Source organism: Gallus gallus, chromosome 4, assembly GCF_016699485.2.
Source record: "Gallus gallus isolate bGalGal1 chromosome 4, bGalGal1.mat.broiler.GRCg7b, whole genome shotgun sequence".
Lineage (NCBI taxonomy): Eukaryota > Metazoa > Chordata > Aves > Galliformes > Phasianidae > Gallus > Gallus gallus.
In genome coordinates this window covers 53,404,466-53,427,382 of record NC_052535.1, presented here as the reverse complement: position 1 = coordinate 53,427,382, position 22,917 = coordinate 53,404,466, and the positions used below count along the sequence as shown (strand labels likewise).

Genomic DNA, 22,917 nt, shown 5'->3' with positions numbered 1-22,917 from the left:
ACCACCAATCCTCCCTCTCTTCTGTTGTCTTCTGTTGAGAAAATACTTTTGACAGTAGAAAGTAAGGTATCATACTGACCACGTTTTTCCTTTACCTGCCTAGTGAAAGGAAAAGCTCTCTCCATACCCTCAGTTGTTGTGGTTTTCTTTTTATTTTTAATCCTCAACTAAAAGCCTTTCTAGTTGAGGCTGAAAGCATTCAGCATTTAGGTCATTGCTTGTGGGAATTATCTGCGTCTTTGAACAGTCAGTTATTTTTGTTTTACCTGTGTTTTTCCAGTCATTGGACCTTGTTGTCTTAATAAAATTTATTGCTACTATCTGCCTAAAAGTACTGCATAAAACCAATCTGAATTACAGATCTATAAATACAAGTACTTGCTTTATTACTGTACTATCATCAGAAGTACAGACTTTACCCTAAAATTTAAAGAAAAGTAATCTGCTAGAATGGAAACTATTGTTGAAAACAACAAAAAGATTTCAGCACCTACCCTCGATTTGGAATTGCCCATTCCCATTTCAATGTCCTTCTGCAGCCGTCTCCTCCTGCACTTAGAAAAGTTAATGATCCTCATGATGAAATAGAAAAACGATTTGGGACTTGGTACAAGACTAAATGGTGGAGGTAATGTTTTTCCATCATCAAAATACGATAACCAAAGTTTAGAACGAGCAAACTTCCACTCCACATCACTGTCATCCTGTGTTAAGACATAAAAACGGGTATATACTTCATTTCTAGAAATGTAAAAAACTTACTCCAAATGAAATAACTGCCCTTTCTGTTTTTTACATAAATGTTATTTGTTTGCTAATAAGGCTGCAAAGTAGTTGTGCAAAAATGTGACTATTCTATTAAGACTATCTTAAACAAATTTCAGCTGTCATTTTATGTCAACATCTCATTGTCAGTCCTTAGTTCAAGCATGTGAACAATTTAAACAAGTGTTATTTTTGCACCGAGTGAGGGCTAACATATAAACTTGTTATTTAAAGTGGAACTTTTTTTTTCTAATTAAGTTGGTCACATGAACACAGTACTCAAAAAAGTGATGAGGTATTCACTGGTTTCCAAACAGACATGGATTAAAGCCCTGGTATTCACAGCTTTTTACATAACCATGAAAAGTAACTGATTTATGAAGGAATACACAGAACAGAAACTTCACTGTCATGAAGAAATCACATTACGAACGGACAAACTGCTCTGAAAGGCTTAATTTGGTTAATTTCAAGGGCAGAAAGTCGCTTTAACATAAGTAGCTTTCTCCTGCTGAAGTCCCTGACATCACCCACAAGTCAGTGAAGTATCATAACCAACTGTACACTATATCCTATAACCTGCTGTGTGTATGTGTGTGTGTTGGGGGGTGTACAGTTTGTAACTTATGTTTGATTTATAAAAGCAGCTATCTTCCCCATTTTGACTTTTCCCAAATTTTTATTGGAACTGAATGCTAAATACGCTAATTATCTTCAATTTTCAAGATACTTTGTCACCATTATGAGATTCAAATAAAATATCTCTCTTCAATCAGCAGTGCAGCCAAGAACACCGTGTGACATTCAAATATTTGTTCAACCAAGCCATTTGCCAGATCTGGAGAAATCTGCATCAGTGTTCTCAGGGCATATGGCAAAGCACAGCAAACCTACAATCAAGTCCTAATATTGTACTTAAGCAGAAAAAAACCCCAACACATTACAAATAAAGCTTTTAAACAGCGTAAAGTGCAACTCAGTCATAAGCCCTGAAGATAAACACCTATATCATACTCCAAGTACAGATGCATATAAATGTAATAAAGCGCACACAGTAGTAGCTTAAGGACCAAAGTGTCTAACTCCTGCACAGTTAGCTAAAAAGCTTAAGAAGTGGAACTGAAAGCCAGGTATCCATTAAAAAACATGCCAAAATACATTTAAACCATATCCGAATGGTCCATCAAAGACTGAAGTGTAAGATTTATTAAGAAAACATGCAGCTTGCATCCTAATGAAGCTAGGAATGTAGCCATGTCTAAGATCTTAAGCCCAGTAGCTTTGTTTTCTGTTTCACAGCAGTCCTCATTTGAACGTTACTTTAGATTTTAAGATGTCTAGATGGACAGCACCTCATCGGATGCATACAGCTGCCATAAGTCGAAATACAGACTCTGTAAGACTTTGCAGAGATTTTTTGTTAGTTGTAGGACATGGTATTTTTTGTTATCTCCTTTACTGAGAATCAGTACCTTGACCGTACTTCTGCACATATAGATGAGATCATTAAAATAATTCTTAACAATGCTGCCCTCTTTCAACATAGCACCACATCCAAACGGTTTTTAAACACATCCAGGGATGGTGACTCAACCACCTGCCTGGGGAGCCTATTCCAGCACTTAACTTAACAGCCCTTTCTGTAAAGAAGTTTTTCCTGATATTCAGCCTAAACTTAACCTGGTGCAACTTGAGGCCATTTCCCATCATCCTGTCACCAGTGAGAAGAGACCAACCCCGCTCTCACTGTAAGCACCTTTCAGATATTGGAACTCAGGGACACGATTTAGCGGAGGGTTGTTAGAGTTAGGGTAGTATGGTTAGGTTGTGGTTGGACTTGATGATCTTTAAGGTCTTTTCCAACCTGAGCAATTCTATGATTCTATGACAGCAAAAGAGAACCATTTGAGAACAGAGCCCTACCTCGATTTCTTGATATGAGCTGTTGATCATAGCAATCAGCATGTTGAGCAGAACTACCACCATCGTGACATTGTATATGCCATAGAGAACATATCCAATGTTCTCAATGAACTTATGATCGTACTTCAGGACAACAGAGGTTACTTCAGACAAGCCAAATATTGACCAAAATAAGGTTTTGAAACTTTCTTCAACTCTGAGGAAGTGAGAGAAAAAAAAAAAAAAAAAGAAAAAAAAAGCCATTATTACTAACTACGCAAGAAAATACATAATCTGTGCTTAGAGCAAGTGATAAACAACCTCAAGCAATTTGTTCATGAATCAGGTTTGTAGAGAGCTGATCAAAACAAAGATATAAGGAAGTATTTTTCACAACATGCTCAGCTTCCCCGCTGTGCTGCAACTATACGTTGTAGATAGCATAGGTGCAACACCAGTAAAGCATGCAAAAGAACAGTCCAGGAGTTATAAAGCTATCATATTTTCAGCTTTCCAGATAAAGGATATTCTCATCATTTTCTGGTCTAATTCTGCAGGGGGCAGACCTTCCCTACTCTAACAGTGGGGCTGATGGGAAGAAAAGTACTGCACTTCTTTTGACAGTTTCTCATTAAGCCTAACATTAGGAATGGTATATTCAAAAAGGGGTAGAAGCAAGTTCAGCAAAAAAACTCAGAATCCAAACAGATTTTAATGGGATTAGTTCAAGACGGCTGCTGAAATCAGTGGAAATCAGGCACTCAGCAGGATGCAGGCACTCGAGGCTCTGGGTCCAGGACACAGTGCCTCTATACTCCTATCTTGGTCAGGGCAACTCCTGAGCTGCCACAGCTCTGGGACAGCTGCCAGACAGCCCTGCAGAACTTCAGGGAGTTTGAGAGCAGATTACTGTGACTCGGCACCGGGAAACCTTCTGAATCTTGTTGGAAAATGACTGTTGTACTTGGCCCACAGGTTGGATGTTTAACCCTTACTTCCATTAGATAGGTCAGACAGATTCGCTGCTGGCATCGAAGGACATACAACTGAGTTTGGCTTTCCATCAGCGTAATTTTGCTGTAAGTTGACTTGTCACACCACGGGGACACAGCTCGCTGCAACACACAGTCCACCCCCCTGAGAACTAGACTAACAAATGCAAGCTAAGTGACATAGATATTCATTAAAATTTTGATCCTCCCTTTAAAATGTGCCTTATACTGTACTCTACGGAAGTTATTGGAAACGACTGCTTACTCTGTGTCACTAAAAACCAAACTGACAGCTGTGTCCTATGCAGTATAACAAAAATAAGCCAGTATGCATATATTGAGTTACCTGTTTTAAGACTGCGAAATAATTTTATATAAGAATAATACATGAGCATGTATATTGTTTAGTAGAATAACATTGCTGTTTAAACAATTAACTATGCTGAGAAGCATTCAAATGTTAAGCTTATTAGACATCTGACACAATGATATTTTTGTTACAGTATTTCATAATTTACTTATCCAAAGAAAAGACAATGAGGTAGAGGAAAAGACATATTCAGATTAAGAAAAAGTCATGGCATTGACCATAGGAAAATATGGAAGTGTTTACAGAGGTCATGTCTCCTGTAGGAAAATGGAAGGAAAGGAAGACTTCTACATTTCACCATCCTGTGCAACTACCTCCAGTTTGAAATGTCCTTAATAATTATCACTTCCTGCACCATTTTGTTCCAGGAAGTAAAATGAGAAAAGAAAAGAAAAAATGGAAGCTTCAAAGATCATGGCAAACCATCACATTGTGTGAAAACAGGCTTAACTGTCATCGTTCTGTACTCATCCAACTAAAAAAAAGAAGTTACCACATACACTGTAAGTCGGAACCAAAAGAATCCAACGCAGCTTATGAATTGTTCAATACAGAACTAAGAAAGAAATACACCATCTACATAACCTGTAAGTCCCTTTCTTGAAAAACAGAAGTGTTATTTGGAGACCTGTTATTGACACCTAGGTTCAATCTCTCAGTATACCATATTAACTCAACAGATCTCAGTTGAAGATTACAATTCTAGCAATTGCTTTAATGTAACTTAGGAGAATCAGTAGTACTTTCTTGCCATCAGCTGTTCACATGCCTGTTTGATTATCATAAAATACAGGTAAAATTATGTTATAGTGAAATGACAGTTTCCATTATACAAGTAGGAAAGACTTGGTTCTTTGTATTCCTTTTCTAAGGTTTTATTTTAACACTAGGAAAAGGGTATGTAGTTTGATAGACTGTTACCATAGTGGAAAACTGAGTTTCATAGCTGTTTCTTACTTAAACATAACTTCATACTTACGTTGTAAAGGCTGGGTTTAGCTTAGCTCCAAGGTAGTAGGAATACAGTATGAACATTCCAATCATGAATGCAAGAAATACCATAATAAAAAGGACCATAAACTTGAAGATGTCTTTAACAGTCCTTCCAAGAGAAATCTGCAAGGGTCCAAAACTCTCATTCGCAGGCAGGATATATGCAATCCGAGAAAAGCTAAGAACAACAGCAATTGCATAAAGGCCTTCAGATATTATCTGAGGATCAGATGGAAGCCATTTATCTCTAGCTGGAAGATAAAAAATAGGGGGATAAATATGAAGTGTCACTCATTTATCACTATGGTGAAAAATAAATCTTGGTAAGATTTGCCATGAACATGTCTGAATTTAGTTAAAGCAAATATTTGGGGAGTCTATTCCTATTTCCTGTAAGTCACAAATGATGGATGTAAATTACATTACTTTTTGCTAGAAGAAGAATTATACTTGAAAAAAAAAAAAAAGACATCATCTTCTACAATTTGTACTTCAACCTGAACTATATACGAATAAGCAATTCTAAGTGCTTTTCTTAGTATGACTGCATTATTAGCTATGTTAGTAAACACTATGCCAGAAATTTATTCATATTTTAAGTTACATTAATGAAAAGTGAACAGTGTTGGCTGATGAGTAATCTCACTTACTATAACCACACCAGGATTTTGCCACTGCTAAAAATTTAGGATTATAACCTAGTTCCCACTGAGGTCATGGAGAATTTTGCCATTGACCTCAGTGGAAGGAGGACCATGATTTTTACCCACGATATGCACAGAAACAACTGTTACATATAGATTCCTAATTTTTTCATTGCATAAATTACTGCACCATTGTAGCACAACACTGCTGTCTTAGTATTTGATATCAAAATACCAAGTATTTCTAAGTATGTATTTCCATATGTCCAAATTCAAATCAATTTTATAGCGCTTGAAGTAAACAAAGGCAATTCTACTACTGTACTACATAGACATTCAAAAAACATACACTAAAATATACTGTCAGGAGCTAATGCAGTCTTCAGTGACATTGCAAACTGCCTCATCTCATCTTTGACTGCAGTTTCTGCACTGCAACAATTATTTAACACTTTCCTTCTATTTGAACAGATTATTGGGTCTAGCATCCTTCCTTCAGCATGAAATATTGATAGCTTTTCACAATATGAATGACGGTATTGAACAACTGAAGTAAGCAAAAAAGAAATTCTCATCATAATTGTATCTGTTGTGCATAACGTTGAGAATAAAATATAGCCTGCAAATGTTTAATATCATGACAGTCAAATTTAGTATAAATTTTTACAACAAGAAGCAGTTGAATAACATGCAGTTATTTGAACTTTTGTCCTTACTTAGGCCTACCACTTGGTTTTAACAGATTGGCAAACATTTGCCAAATTAGAATCATAATGATTATAGCTTAAATAGAAGAGAATGAAAAATATAGATGCAGCACTGACTAAATAATGCTATGAATACAAGCACATGAAAATACTCATTCATAATGCTATGAATACAAACACATGAAAATACTCATTCTAAGTCTTCAAACACTAGTGGCATCTTACCAGTTTCTTCATTATAAGATTTGTGTTGCAGAAAATTTAAACTCACCATAGGTAAAATATTCTATTTCTGGAGGAAGCGTGACCTCAGAGAGGTCACTTTCTTCAATGTAGTTGTCCACATACTGTTGTGCTTTTGTGGCCTGCAGGAATGCTAGAAGCCTCGCTGTGAAAGCAGCAATGAAAATGGACAACATCCCAAAATCCAAAACATTCCATAACTGCAAAATATATTCCCTGGGTCCTTCCAGCCACAGCTCTTTGCATTCTGACCACATCATACCTGCAACAAGAAATGTAAAAATATAGCAAAGTCAGCCACAACACTTTCATTTAAATTCCACGATTTGCAGTGTCACAGGGTTGTCAAACACCTTGAGCGAGGCTTACTCGGTTTCAACAGGACTGATCACATGGCAAGACAGAAATAAACACACAGGGACAGAGTTCAAATATCTCCATACAGGAGAGTATAGAGCCACAACTTTGTTCTGAAAGCTTTACAGCCTAACATGCTCTCCTTAAAAGAATAAAAAGTTAAATGTGGAAAAAAAATTCTCTCATTTTGTTATCCCTGTTAGGGATGACCACAAGGCACCACGCCAGGTGCACTGATTTCCCTGCCCTAACAGAGTTTGACACAAAGAGAGTACTTAAGCCAGGACATACAGGTGATTCAAAAAGCAAAGTGAGGCACCTTTGTGTAGCAGCCACAGTTATACTCCTCTTCTGCAGCCTGTAAAAGCTGAGAATGCTACATTATCACGTGGCTACCTGATGTTTTTCTACATAAAAAACCTGACTGATGAAAACCTAGAAGATGGCACTGTCTTCCACACAGTTCCTAACAGGCTGATATCTGATCAGGTTTTGTGATGAATACTGAATAATGAGAACTGACTCCTTACCCCCCTGGTATAAACAGTGATGTCTCCAAATGCTACCTAAACAGCAATGCCACATCTTGATCACATCCTGATCTTCTCATATATACAGCAGCACAGTAGACTTCTTAATCCTACTTAAGTAAACCACTTCAAAGCAAAATTTCTACTGTGTTCTCTTCAGCAAGTCTGTGTTCCTGTTGCAAATGTCAGAATTACTAAACAGTGCAGCAAAGTCCTTGCAAATCAATGGTTTTGCTCTGCACTACAAGAGGGGGCAGACACAGAGATGCTTTCACTGGTTCTGATGTGTTACTCTGCTGTGCAGGCTTACTGTAACAATGCAGCAGCTGGAGCGAAGGTTTGGGACCTGGGCTTCTATCTTTTAGAAGTAACAACTGCAGATAAACAGTGACATAGAGACAAAGGGGCAATATACCTACCAAGTACCCATACCATGATCAGCATTTCTGTCCAGGTGAACTGAGTAGTCTTCACCCTAAAGATCTGCTTAGGGTAATCGGTAACAGTGACATTCGGTAGCGTTGTTATACCTTCAAATCTGTCAGAAGCATTAAACACCAGCAGGCCTAGGAAAATGATGAAGGATGCTGCATGTGCCACAAATTTCATAAATGGGCTTCGAAGAATTCTTCCAAGCTGCAAAGACAAAATGAAAGCAGTCACTTTTTTTTTTTCAAAGTAACAAACTCTTATGTTGAGTATTTCAAAAGCATCACAGTCAGTGCTCAGGACAGTCTGAAACACCGCTTTCAAAGAGTTCTCTTCCAAATGCACTGAATTGGGATGGTTTGCCATTTCAGACAAAACTCTCCCAAAGGCAGTCACATGGAACGTGTTGTTCTATTCGTGAACATTTATGTTATTCAACAAACTCCAGGCGGCAATATTTATTGGGAAGTGCCCCAAGGAGTTATATCTGTACAATGGCAGCCATAGAAAATAGTCTCTAATGCCCACAGATTGCCACTGCGGGGCTGGAGAACACATATTCAGAGAAGAAAGTCCCAGATAAATAACCTGTAAATGTCTGCTAAAACTAATGAGTATTCCATCACAGTGGACTAAGAATGAAAATATCAGAAATAATACTTTTTCAAACAAGTGAAGCTGATGCATTCAAACTCTGCACCTGGCAGAAAGACAGAACAGCATACATATGGACAGTTTTTCTGCAGCTCAAGAGAGGAACAATTACCTCTAGAAGACCACACTGGAAAGAGCAATGAGCCTGCTGCTGTTACTCACTGTCTGGAGACGGTACTGAGATTCTCCAGAGGCCCTGTTTGGAGATCTCTGGGTGGTACTGCACAATTGAGTTTAACTGTCCCTTCCACACTACTTTGCTTTGGAAGGAAGGAGTTGTACCTTCAGAATATAATCCCTTCTGTGTTTCTCAATGCAAGGCTTGTTCCACCTCTGCTCTAAGTCTGGCAAGTTGGATGCAGGCAGACTTTTTTGACCTAGCTGAAGCACACCTCTTAATGTTAAAGGTCTCCCCCATCTCCTCCATGAGCATAACATGTTGCTGCACACATAATGCCTCATCTTTATTAATGTTAATATCCAGTTCTGATGAGATACATTATCACATACATTAACAAATATTATGCAGCATCCTAAAAGCACACGTGAAGTGCTGCATTATCAGCAGCGTTGTGTATTATGTAAGAGGAAAAAGACTGAGTTCAGCACGTGGGGAACTGCAAATAGCTTTCTTATTTCAAGGAATGGTTTTCCTGAAAGCAGGGTCAGCTACTGTGAGCTAAGCAGACCGGCACACACTGAACTGCATTTGCTACCTGTGCAAACAATCTCAGGTTCCTTTCCTGCTCCTGACCTTTATGAAGCATTTTGAAATTACAGTATCAAATAACTGATCTGAATGTACAGTAAGCTTATTTGACATGAGCACTGTGAAAAATGTCAGGCGTTTCTGGCACTGAGAACTAAAGCTCAAGGACAAATGTCACTTTTCCATATCAGACACTACCTAAAAAATATTAATATGTTTCTATGACATGGAGCTGTGAGCAACATCTTCACTAAAGATAATCACGAAGTGACTTCAGAAAACAATCAGAATAGCAATTATATTGTATCATGAAGGTTTATCTTAGAAGTAAACAAATATCCCAAAAAAAGAAGAAACACCAGGTTCCCCTGAAATATGCAGGAGGGGTGCAAATTATTTTTCTTTTTGAGATAAACTACAATAAATGAGTCAAAGACATTTCTCTGTTGCAGAGTTGCTGAGGAAAGAAAACTAAAAGACCAACATTCTGCAAAAAAAGCAAATCTATATTTTTTAAAAAATAATGTTAATGTAACTTGGAGAAATATTTCTCCTTCTGATTTAATGAAGATATATTAATGTACTTAATTTTCAGACACTTGACATGTAAAAGAATGTAAGGATTTCATTTCGGTATCACCAAGAAAGCTGTATTTTCCTATCATTTTGGAAGGAAAGTCTTTACATTTACAGGCTCTTATGAATATACTCTAGCACGTGGTTGAAAAACTGTGTTTAATTTGATTTCTATTATATGGTTCACCTGGCAAACAGACTAATAACAAATATTTTACTTAAGATTAAATTCTGCATCAGTGAAGTCAACAGATGTTCTGCTATTTGTTTATATGGAAGCAGCATCAGATCTTCAGATGCTACCAAAGGAGACCTATTACAGAATCTTCTGGCCAACTGGATGGTGATTTAAAAAAAAAATCCACCATAGTACCATAAATACACGAATGCAATTACACAGCACAGACTGCATTTTGTGTTTTCTTTCTTTAAATTTCTGTAGCTCATTCACCTCACAGAGAAGGGCTTCTTTTTAATTTCTACAAACTTAACAGTATTTTCATGCTTCCTCACGTGGTCCTCTCTTTACAGTGCAAATAAAACAAGTAGCATAATTTGGCTCGAGACTACAGACTACTAAAAATATCATTAATTAGTTCAATTTGGAAGCAGCAGACGTAGAGGCACATCATTACACTTGGAATGCCAGAAAAACAGTACCCAGAACAGTGCAAGATTTGTAATTTTTAAAAGCCAGTACCCTGCTACACGGCGCAATCCAATAACCGATGGCTAGAAATGGAAGGCCCAACGCCACAACCAGCACAACCAGACACTTGATGGCTATGGTTTGCTCCCGCAGTCCTGAGAGATTTTCATACCAGATAGTCAGTAGCTGTTGCTGACAGTTTGGATGAGCCACAAACTGCAAAGAAAACAAGTAAAAATTTAACATTTTTTAAGAGTTACATGATGATCAGCAAATCTGAAACATTTGCAGTTAAAGTAGACCTTAAAAACACGGCTTCTCTTTCTTTTGAAAGAAATATTAATAAGTAAAGAAAAAACTGCTGAGCTCATTAAAATAAACACTTTGAGGACAGGGTTGCATAGGCTGAAAATATGTATTGCCCCATCTTTAAAGCACTGTTGTACTTCCGTAGAATGAAGCCATCTGCTACATGCATAAAGGCTGTACAGCCACTTCTGTTAGGATCATGTCATGTAACCAAGATTGTGGAGAAAAAGCATAAGAGGTTGGATGGAAGAGTGCTGCATCTCCCTGTGCTCCCTTCTCATTGTATTTACATTTCTGGTCAGGTTCATTTCCAAAGTACTGTCACACTCGTTATTATCACTATTACTGTAATTACCCCATGCTCCACAAGACTGCTGCATTACAAGAGCACGTGGGGTGTTGGTTGAGCAGCAGGGTAAGAAGCCTGTTAAATCACAGCCATATGAAGCATTTGGATAACGTTTGTCAAATGAGTCAACAATTACTAGTAAATTGGAGTGAAGAATGTTAGCTGGTTTCACAAAAAGGTTCTGAAAATAATTCTGATAAATGCATGTTTGTTTAAGAGAGATTTGATTTGAGTTACTCGTAGTTTAAAAAAATCCTGTAAATGTTGTGTATCAATTTCATTAGGCTTTGTACTCTGCTGAGATCACAGTGTACCATATGCACTGCTGTATGCCAGGTCTTGCCTGCAAAACTCCATTTGTACTCCTAAAATCATTAATAAGAGCATACAGTAGTACAAGAGGGCAGACTTCTTCAAAAAAACAAATCAAATCACTGGCAGTGAAAGCAGGGAACCTTAAATCTCCCAGAAGGAAGGATCTGATCCTGTCGCATTAACTCTAAAGAGGAAAGTATCTTCATATTCTAATCCACTTTGCTTTAAAACGAAAGTCCCCAAGTATTTTCATGTGCTGTTTGGTAGCTAGTTAGATCAAATACTGGCACAGTTGGTTGATATCATGGAATGGCCTACAGCAATAAATAAAAAAGGTCTCAAAAACCTTTCAGAAATTAGTGACAATTAAAATTATATTTTTGTTCTCTCTAATAGGCTGTCACTTTTTGAGCTTATGCACCATAAAAGCTGCCAGCCCGGCTCAGAGGAGAAAGAGGCTCTTCTTTGTGTAAACCACGCATTTGGACATGTGCCCCTGTCTCTTCTTTTACTAGCATATATTTCATGCTCCAGTCAGGCCAGAGGACAAACATCTCTGCAGATAAACTGTGGGCAAAGATAGGAAAGTAATCATTTCAAAATCACAAAGACTTTTTTTAAAAAACAGGCTTAAACCTGCAGGGAAGATGAGAGAAGAAACGCCCACATCATACCTACTATTGCCAGAGGGCTGCGATAAAAACAGCAAAGAAGTTGCCAAGGAGCTCGCCCAAGGCTAGGAATCAGCCTGAGGGCCCCCTTACATCTCACCCAAAGCTGTGCACTCCTTTATTTCTCTGGATCCATCAACATTCTGCTGCAATGCTAAGAGGACATCGCCTGTGCTGCAACTTTCCTCAGCCAAAGGGGGAGTTAGCAAGTGAGACGCCAACGGTTATGGCAAGTTCTTCTTTGGCAATAAGTCTGGGGGGCTCTTAAGATCTTAGTAATTTATTTAATTGTTGGTAATTCCACAATATGCACCACTTCCAATCCCTCACAGCAACTCATGGCACTTGTCTTGTCCAAAAGAACTCTGCAACTTATCCTTCTCGTTGGCTCTGTTGAAATACTTGATTTTTTTTTATTTTTTTTTAAAGCAACTCCAGCCTTTTCTGGTATTTTTCCTGTATATCCACCCATTCCCAGCTTCATCTCCTCAGAGGACACACCATCTTTCACCAACCAGTCACACCACCCTACAAATTCTTCCTTTCCTTCCATATTTCTCTTTTCTCAACCTACTTTCCACGCAGTCTCCAGCTTCTCATTACATACGCTGATTTCAGCTTATTATCACATTTGTCTAATATATGAGGACACACCCCAAACCCAAGCATACAAAGAGATGCACAAGGACCACATCCGGTTACTAAGGAATACCAACATGTAATTTATCTGCTTTACAGTGCATAACTGACTGTAGCTTTTTAGAGGCATTCAGTTCCATGATTATGAATCAAGTGATCAGTACGGAATTATTTTTCTGTATGACTAAGAGTGATTAGAATATTCTTTATTCCTAATATCCTAATGACTGAGTTCAGATCTGGCAGGAGCGGATCATGGCATAACCTGATTCACAAGCACACAACAAAGAATTCTGAATCCTCTTTCACATCTATTAGAAACTTCAGTATTTGAGAATCAAATCTTGTGATCTTACTCAAACCTTACTGATTTCACTTGGAAATTCCATTTTGATTCTCATTTCAGCAGGGCTGCAGAATTTGGCTCTGTGTCAGCAAGTCCTCTCAAATTTTGCTGGCAGTCTGCAGACAGAGTTAAGATGCAATACTAAAAGCAATACGGCAGCAACAATTCAGCAGAGAAAGCAAGAACGCTTATAACCACCTTTTCTGGGCTTGTGATCCCCTTAGACGTTCACTCTTGGGCCTGCAGCTTTAGTCGGAACCTAATCTCAAAAATTAAACCCTGTTTACAAGGATGGGCTGCCCTTCGATGCAGAGCCTAGGGTATTAAGTGCAAGAGTTTCCTTAGTAATAGAAGCAAAATCTCCATTTCCCAACGGTGAACTTCTGAGAGCATTTGCTCACTCATCATATGCTTTTTCCTGTCTCTCCTCTCCCCACAAAGGACATATGGCTCATTAATCAATTCACAGAACTGCTGCTGTTTCGCTGTATTACCATTCTTACAACAGTGAACTGACCTTAGCATACCTGATCCAGAAGCACAGCTAGAAATTCCAGAAGCTAAGAAATGTAAGCCACATCCCTGCCTGCTTCCTGAAGTGTTAGCATCCAAAGTAACCCTTGTGAAGTTCCCACATCTGAATCTGATCTGAAGTCAGAATATCATAGCTGTCTGCCACAGTTGCATGGAGCCAATCCCAGCACCAAAAGACCACCACAGCAGAGAAATGTCCTGGCCCAACCTTTGTCACACCCTCTGCAATGACAACTTACACAGCACAGTACATGTATGAATACGGTAACAACTCTGCACTATCTGTTTATGTTCTCCCACCAGGATCATTAGTCTCAGGTTCTGAACTGTATTTGTCAGGAACTGAAGCCAAAATCTTGAGTTCGTCTACGAATAACTAATCTCTCACAGAAGAAGAGAACAAGTTTGCTACACGGAATGGTCTTTTTTGCACTGTTATTCTTAATGGATCTGGGTGGTCCTTTGCTCAGAAATAAATTTCATTGATGATAACTCTTAGAAGAAAAGCACAGTTCTCAGTAAGAAAACAGAGCCGTGAGTTCTAAGCAAAGGTTTGCTGAGATTTTGAATTTTGAAATGCAGAAGCATAAAGAATCCATATGCTATTTAGATATGAATACATGTCCATATGCTTTGATTTTTTCCCCATTCCGTTCTTTTAATTAATTTCAAATATTTACTTTGGATTTTGGCAGTTGATATGTATCTAACTGCTATGGAACAATTCTATATTGGAAACAGAAATTTGTTGTTTGAAATCTAGGGATACAATAAACATAAATATTTCCCAGATGTTCTAGCAGGTTGCTCACAATTCATTGTATATGGCAGATTGGCTCAATAGGTGACCAGATAGTAGAGTGTTATTTATTCTGAAAGACACCAGACTTCTTGGCAGAGAAGATGAACCTGTAATGGCTGTTAAGAATGGAAACAACGCATCCATGTAAATAATACATCGGTGTTACAATATTTCTTGAGTCTTATCACAGCAGGACACAACCTTAACTACTTTCTGCGCTAGTGCTGTGGGATCTGGAAGGGAACAGCATGGCTATCTACTGAAAATTGCCACAGCAAACAGATATACATTATGTTTAATGTTTGGTACTGGGCTTCATTTTTCACAGCGTAGCATTCGTTCACAAAAGTAACTGTTCATTAGAAACACCTACAGGCACCAACTGAAAATACACTGCGCTTCACAAACTACTGACAGATACAGGTGCATAAATGCAGAACTGAAAGTAACTGATTAACTACCTACAAACACATTCCCAACATTTTCAGGACTGAATTTTAAAAATCTTCTAGAATGAATACAGAAAGTAAATTATTTAAGATTTCTCACTACAATATCACTTCTTATTATATCCGCACAGTTGCAGATAAGCTGTTTATCTTACTGTCATATTTTAGAATAAATGACAGAATCATATATTTAATGGCAACTTAAATGTTTGCTTTCCCTTTCAAAGTAGGAAAAGGAACACTTTTCTTTTAAAAAAAGATGTGTGTGTGCTCACTAATAGAAGACTGCCAGACTTTCTACAATTTACTATCCAGAATTTACTTGCCCTGTTCAGTTATTTGAGGCAGAAAGCAAAGGTAAGAGAAAAAATAATGAACAAACCAGTCCATTGGTTTGCTGAAGCCAACTGTTCATAAAAGCAGTGTCTACTCAGAAGAGAAGGCCATCACAGACTGGCAGGAAGGCACATCCTTTACTTTCACTAAGTGGAAATCTGGCTCCACTTTTTTTTTTTTTTTAATTTATTTAATCAAGAGAAAGATCTGAACAACTGTGTATAGCCTTGCTAGCATAGCTGATTTTTGTAATTAAAATCTCCTGCCAATTCTCAGAAGCGTAAAACAGATTAAACAGAACTTCTTCACTGCAGCTCCCTTCTGCCAGCTTCCACCTTGTGAGAGTCTCGATTACATGCATCATCTCATTAATGCAACTGAGCATCAGTTCATAATACTCGTGGCACAGTGAGGTGACGCTGTTCATATTACATCATCTGAAAGCTCTTACCTTTTTGACTTCATACTTAATGGCCAGCTTCACACGGCTCAGTGATGCTCTGTGTCTCTGCGTTTCAACCGGCTCTGAATTCAAATCCCCATTAAGGATGGCCTCCACTTCTTCCGAGTCTCGGCAGAGATCAAGAACTCCAACCACAAAATCTTTGCATTGCATAGACAGCTTGCGATAGTCATTCTGCAACAGAAGGGTTAGAGAAAATGACATGTGAGGAACAGGCTTAGGAGTTAACACCAAGGGAAGAAGAACATGCAACTTCGTGCTGTCTCCCTATAAGCAAGATCATGGCTATTTTTCAAGCACGACCTTTAATCTTCTTGGTTGTTTGGGTAATGTCAATATTGCAAAGACTTCAATTTATCTCCTGTCTCTTCTGACAAAACGTTTGTGGCTATATTTCAAAAATTTAAGCTAACCATCAAGCACACAAATTTGAGTCTTTGTCTGCACTTCAGTTTATGCTTCTATGTCTTCCATCACCTCTGCACCATTACCTGCAAACTCATATCCGCAACTCACCTTGGTAGAAACCTGTGCTCATTCATCTGTCCATGACCTCTCAGACAGATCTCTATGACTTTATCTGAGATGCAGCCTCCAATTTCTCCACAAAAAGCTACAGGTGGAGGAGGAAGCTTGACTGCATCTCCTTGTCTTACCTTGTTGCATCAAGTGTTCCAGTATCCAACTCCATTTCTATAGCCTCCTTTTTCATTTATTCCATAGCTCTTCTTAACGTTCTCTCCCCTGCCCCAGCCATCAAAATGCCAGTCTGAGCCCTCTGTCTCTGTTTTTCCTATGTTCCCTGTTCCTCAGCGAACTGTTCATTTTCATACATTATCTTTTTAAAATCATTTTCTGGGTATAATTTTTTTTCCTTTGTGGCTCTCACCTTCTCAAAAAATGTTTCTCTACTGCTCTACTTCTCTGCCTTTATCATCTCTTCATTTCCTTTTTTTCTCCTGAAAACCTTTACCTTCCTCACCTTTGCCTAAGTATATTACTTTTCCCTCCTTGTACTGCTAGCTTTCTTATTTTTTCACTTAGCATCTACAAAATGGGATAGAGGTATAAATACACACTCAGGAGTATCCAATTATTTGGGGGAAAGATGGGAAAAGAGGACAACCGTGGGAATCAGCCAACAATCCCATAGGTCAGATTCAGATATGAATCCAAATGAAACACGGCTGGAGACAAACAAATTATCAGACTAATAACAGACTAATCATCAGATATAGCATAATGTTAGTTCAGTGGGAATAAGACTGGTAATCAACTTTTTCTTGAACATTTTAAAGTTGCTGTAAATCCAATATTCGCAGCAGAGGGGAGGATATGCCAATTCACTGACTTCAGTTGTACTACTCAGCTAAAAGAAACGATGTTCTTTTTCACCTGAATTTGCAGGCACTTGTTAATTTACATGAGAAAAAGAACTCCCTGTTTTAGTATTAAGTTTATCTATCCTAGGCTCAAAGATGACATCTCATTAAGGTTTAATAAAGTTTAGTTTAGATGGCTTTATATTATTCAAGCGTTTTATGATATATCACAACCCAAATTTAGTCCCCACATGAATGAGTGTACTGTCCATTCACAGGAAATCATCTTCACTTAAAACACTTCTCATTCCTTTGCTAACTGTGAAGAAACATTAGGAGAAGTAGTGTGCTCCTAAGAGTGAGGGAATAACACCATTTACCCAGAAGCACACCCGTTTGCTCTGTGAGCAGCCCTGCTAGTTGCTGAAGGACAGACTGCTTTGCAGGGACTCTTTGTCCACTATGAGGACTTACCTGGATTTCTACTGAGAAGTTAACAGTGCTGCAACATTTCTTGATAGGTGGATAGACCGCTTTCCTATAACAGCTATGCATATTGCTAAGCAACATTGGACGTACGATAGATTAAGCTTAATTCTGTAAAGCTAAGGATTAAAAATAGGCTGTATTGCTTATGGATGCTGTTATGAGAAGTGAAGAACAGTCTGTGCATTGCTAATATCTGATTCAGGTTTTGAATCTTATGCTGGGAGAACACATCAGATTTCCATCTCCGGGTCCTTACTTACATATTAGTAAAATCAAATTTCTCTCAGGATATTTGATTGCTTGATAGAATTAAACAGCCAAATGCTACCCGTACTGAAATCACGGGACCCAATTCTCCAGCAATCTTCTGTCTCTAGGGCATTGCATGAGTAGCAGAAACCAGATCCATGGTCTCAGTCACCCACACACATCTTTGCTCTCTTGAGAAGACCATGAGAGCAAATGAAGCCACCAGATCACTCATCTCTTCCCTGCCCTAAGAAACACCATCAGAACTCTGTCCGAAGCATCCAAGTCCACGTAGGAAAACCCTGCTACATCCTGCATATGCTGCCAATTCAGTAAGGTGAAGCTATTTTTCAGGGGAGTGCCAAACAAAGAGTGAGGCACCAACAGACCTGCTTACAGAGTGGGGCTCTCAGCCTATTTCTCATGACAACACAGGCACTCTGTCTCCCTGATCAAAGTGCCTTTTCAATTAATTCACAGCCTTACTCAGCTGGTTTTCCTTGCTATACCATCTTAAACCATCTCTTTCAAAAGCCCCTAATGGCTGCATGGGCATCTTTATCCCATCAAAAACATCAGCCCACAGACAGCTGACACCAGAGGGTAACAGACAACTGATGAGGTCTGGGACTCCAGAACAGTGCCTTCACAGCAGTCCCCTCACACATTGGCTGCTATATCTCAGCCTGTCCAACTGCCTATTCTTAGCAAGAAGAGAATATTAGAGACTACCTCATGAGTTTATGCAGGGTCATGGACAAAGAAAACAGTCATCTGTATTCAAAGAATGAAGCTTATGAATAAAAATATTGCGATGATTTAATCAATAACACTTAACTATTCTGAAGAAATACTATAACAAGCAATTACATGCAGTTAGGCGAAACATATGAATCCGTTTCCTATTATACAGGAGCTGCATTTCCATAAGCACCACAATTCATGACTATGCTCACCGGCATAACTACTTCAAAGGCATTACACACAATCACACATGCATTAAGTATTAAATGGCTCTTTTGAGATCAAATATAGCTAGACAGTTTGCATACAGAACTGTAGGAACTGTATATGCAAATCAAGCACATAATTGCACTAATGATTATGGATCCGAGCTCTGTTGTTTAAAAGCTGGACCTAAACGTAGCTCAAGCTTGAATATTTTTTGTTAGTTCAGCTGAGATAACACTATGCAAATTGACTTGGATCAGGGACAAATGCTGCTTTTAGATGCACGTCCATGTCTTCCACTGGTTTCAGTGGGAGTTTTTAGCAAAGCCAAGAATGGGGATTTATCCTATATAAAGCAAGACAAGGACCTTTTGGATACTTGCTCCTATGGACCAAATTCTGATGTGATACGAGCTTCTGCAATTCTCGCTCACACAGTTCTCTTACACAAAACTATTTAGCTGAGAGGGGGTACACACACCATTCATGTGGCTTTTTGGTCCCCTTGCCCTGTTTTTCTCTCTGGTCACTCCAGAGAGAAGTTCCATCAGCTGTTCTGGCCGCTAGAAATTCTCCCATCACTGCACAGTAACATTTTCAAAGGTCTCAAGGAGGGTAAGTAACAAATAACTTCAGTAACTCACAGCAGCTGCAGTGGCCAGATTTGCTAAAAACAGAATAAGAAAACATAAAAATTCGGAATATCTGTATTGCAAAGCCATTTGTGGTGCTGCTGGGATTAGAAAATGCAATTCTCAAACTGTAGTAATGAATACTTCTTTACATTAAGACAAGATACAGTTCCAGACTGAGCTTCTCTAGCCGGGCTATCAGGCACAACGCAGTACACCCTGAGGTCTCCAGCCACTCAGAGATTACAGTAGAGTTGGCTTTGTCCTTTCTGATGAAAATAATCAAACCAGCAGTTTTCTTAAACCTTGAAAACACTCCCTGAACAAGCACGTTCATTATAAAGCTACTTAAGAACTTCTACATCACCAGAGTGATATAGAATCCTCTTAAACACAGAAATTCATGCTGATTTCTTTCTAATCATCTCTATCATACCTAAAACAATCTGAAAACGTGACACCCAAGAATCTGATCAGCTGCTTTCATAGACCAACACTCAGTGTGAAAGCAGTAGGTACAGCAGAACAAAGGGAGGGTTTTTTTAGGCTTTGGTAGCAGCCTTGACTTGGACAAAACAACCCAAAATTCGTGACTCAATCTGAAATCCTGCTGTCAGCTCCTCTAATGAGGATTGAAATCACTAAGGGAAAGAAACACTGCAGTCCCTACTCTGGCCAAAGGGCTGATATGCTGCTTTTGTAGCCACTAAAACGGTACCTTGCTGCTTTGACTGTCAGGCACCGATCACCTCTGATGTTCCCTTTGTCAGTTCTCAGATCTAAAGAGGAGCCACCAGCAGGTTCAGACAAACCAGCCAGGCTTTACTAGGATTAGAAAATGCAAGAACGAATCATGAATCTAATGGGAGGATGACAGAAATTAAGAAAAAGAAAAAAAGATAGATTAGAGAATTACAAAAAAAAAACAAAAACCCAACCAAACAATAGAAGAGCACTTTAAAAAAGAGGTGAAAAAAAGGAAATCTGAAGAGGTAAACGAATAACTGAAATGGAGATGAGCAGAAGCAAAGAACAAAAGGGGGTAATACGATAAAGAAGAACTACAGTGAAACAGATGAAGAATATCAAAGGAAGCAACCAGAGCTTGGAAAAGGGATTTCACAAGAGGGTAAGAAGTAAGGAGGTTTGAGGGCAGAACAGAATGAGTGCCATGGCCTTCAGGGCTCTAGTTTCCCCATCTTCTCCTTTTCTTATTTTTTTTACTCATTTTCAGTAACTTTCTTTTGCCTATGTCTTGCATCTTCCTAGCAAAATGTGAGTTTGCTGGTTTCTTCGAATCCTGTCTCCTTACTTCTGAGGAAAAAATAGAATCAGTGTAATAAAGTTTTTTAATTACACTAAAGAACTTGAGGGGGAGCTGACTGTCATGAATGAATGCCCTAAGTCACTTTCCCACATCTTCAATGCATTTATGCAAACTCTGGTTTGCACATGAACGTCAGAATTTGTTAGGGTAAATGCTTAGAGACAGGAGCAGACTGGACTTCGCATATGCAGATGTAAAGTTCAATTCAGCAAGCACATACTCAGAAGCTTTGTCCTTGGGCATTTTAATGCAGCTTCATCCCACATTCACTCTCTGTGGGAAAGCCAACTAGAGAGGTACTTCCTGCTCCGCACCCAAGAAGTGCATTGCTGGAAGCATGCAGAGGAAATGCTATGGGCCTTAATGTCCCATAGATTTTACGAATAAATAATTAGTATCATTAAAAATCCCTTTAAGCAGATCTCACAGCTAACTTCCATCGCCCACTGCAGCACTGCTTGCTTTCTCCTAAACACACCTCCACGTGGGGCTGTCAGCGCAGCATCTCGTGTAACATTCATGCTGCCAGCAGTCCAAGACACCCATGCACAACCCTACTGGAGCACACAGCCTTGCTGTCAGTTGTGCAGTTTCAGCCCTTCTTGGACCCTCTGTTTGACAGAGATGCTAAAAAATTCCTCGCCTCATTTTCCTCCTTCCTCCTTTCCCATTTTCCTCTCTTCCCAAGAATGGTAACCAACAAAAGACGTGAGAGAAAAAGACACACCTCTTCTATCCAGCCTGAGAGGAAAGAATGAATGCTCTGACATTCATAAGAAAGAATGAAAAGGGATCAATGTGAGGTCAGTGAGGAAAACAGATACTTCATTGGAATGCTGTGATTTTGATGAGAAGCTGGAATTTCCAGGCTAGAGAAGAGCCAACATCAGTTCCTACAGTCGGATCCAAAACTGAATTATTTATCCCGTACACCTATGAAGGCTAGCTGTCATGTAAATACTATTTACAAATAGAGAAAATTGAGCACGTAGTGGATTTCTTGGGTTCTTATGCATCCCAAAAATGCCAACAGAGGCTGAGCAGTTCAGGACAAAAACAATGCAAAACAAAACAAAACCCTGAAGACCAGAATACTTTCATTCTGTGACAACTTAATGTTTGAAAAATTATTTTTTTAAGTTCTACTTTGAAATAAGCCCAACCTAAACATGCACCTTTCCCAACTCCAAAAGGTTGACCGATTTGTTAGACTGAATTCATGTTTATGATATTAGGGCCTGGGACACGGGAGCTTACCACAGTTTTGTAACTACTGAGACTATTCTGTTCAGTTCTAATAATCTACACCACCCCCAGTAAATAAATAAATAAACACATAAATAAATAAATTTAAATTCCATAATTTAACTCTTGAGGACACTGTGGGTCTAACAAGTTGTATGATGTTAAGCATTGTAAGGCCCTGAGTCCAACAGTGTTTCTGTACACAGTTTTAATAACACATGTTGCATGCAGTATCAACAAGATAGGTAGATGGATAGATGGATAGAGGTTGCATCCTCAGCCACCAAAGCATTACTCAGAAAATCCACATATCTACATCTTAGGCGCATGATTCTGGGACACTCTGTGGCTCTTCAGTAGTTGGCCTTGCTGAAAAGAAATCAATACTAAACCAGACTGAGCTGCACGCAGAGATTTAACCTTCTGTAATGATCTCTAAATGAGGCATGTAACTATGATTGATTCACTGTGGGAAGCACAAAAGCCAACAGGTTCAATATATCCAATAAAAATCTCAAATCCCTCAATTTTATGTTCACAAAGAGATTCCTCAGCAGAGGATAAGAAAAATCTGACATTTTTGCTATACTGAATAAATACATTCCAGTAAATAATCCATTTTCAAAATTGCACAATGTGAGAAGGTTCCTTTAGCAAAGGAGGGAGAGAAAAGGTTTAAGCTGACTTTTATACTTTATTAGTGAGTGGTAGAATACCCGAATCTTTCTCAGCACAGAAGCTTTCTTTTTTAATTGTATTTTAACTCACTTAGTTATATCTGGAGCCATTTGCTCTCCTGTGATAAAGCTCACTTTTTGCATTTCTGCCTATTTTCCTGCAAGCTGTTGCATATTTCTTCTGGGAAGAAGAAATTGAATTAGCAACGTTTGCTGTTGTTTTAAAAGATGAATGCATCCCTTGCCTCTCTCAGATCGCTTATGAAGATATTAGTGAAAAAAGTGGCACCCA

General features: G+C 38.7%; 1 protein-coding gene across 2 annotated transcripts in view; it reads right to left on the bottom strand.

Moving 5' to 3' along the window:
- TRPC3 (transient receptor potential cation channel subfamily C member 3) overlaps positions 1 to 22,917 on the bottom strand; it is a 40,048-nt gene that overhangs the window by 6,657 nt on the left and 10,474 nt on the right. For both annotated transcript variants that reach the window (XM_015276103.4, NM_001257279.4), the window contains exons 3-9: positions 15,722 to 15,907; positions 10,572 to 10,736; positions 7,923 to 8,139; positions 6,645 to 6,878; positions 5,009 to 5,273; positions 2,689 to 2,884; positions 495 to 704 (exon numbers count right to left, since the gene is read on the bottom strand). In XM_015276103.4, the coding sequence (XP_015131589.2) occupies positions 495 to 704; positions 2,689 to 2,884; positions 5,009 to 5,273; positions 6,645 to 6,878; positions 7,923 to 8,139; positions 10,572 to 10,736; positions 15,722 to 15,907 (1,473 nt within the window). The remainder of the gene's footprint in view (positions 1 to 494; positions 705 to 2,688; positions 2,885 to 5,008; positions 5,274 to 6,644; positions 6,879 to 7,922; positions 8,140 to 10,571; positions 10,737 to 15,721; positions 15,908 to 22,917) is intronic.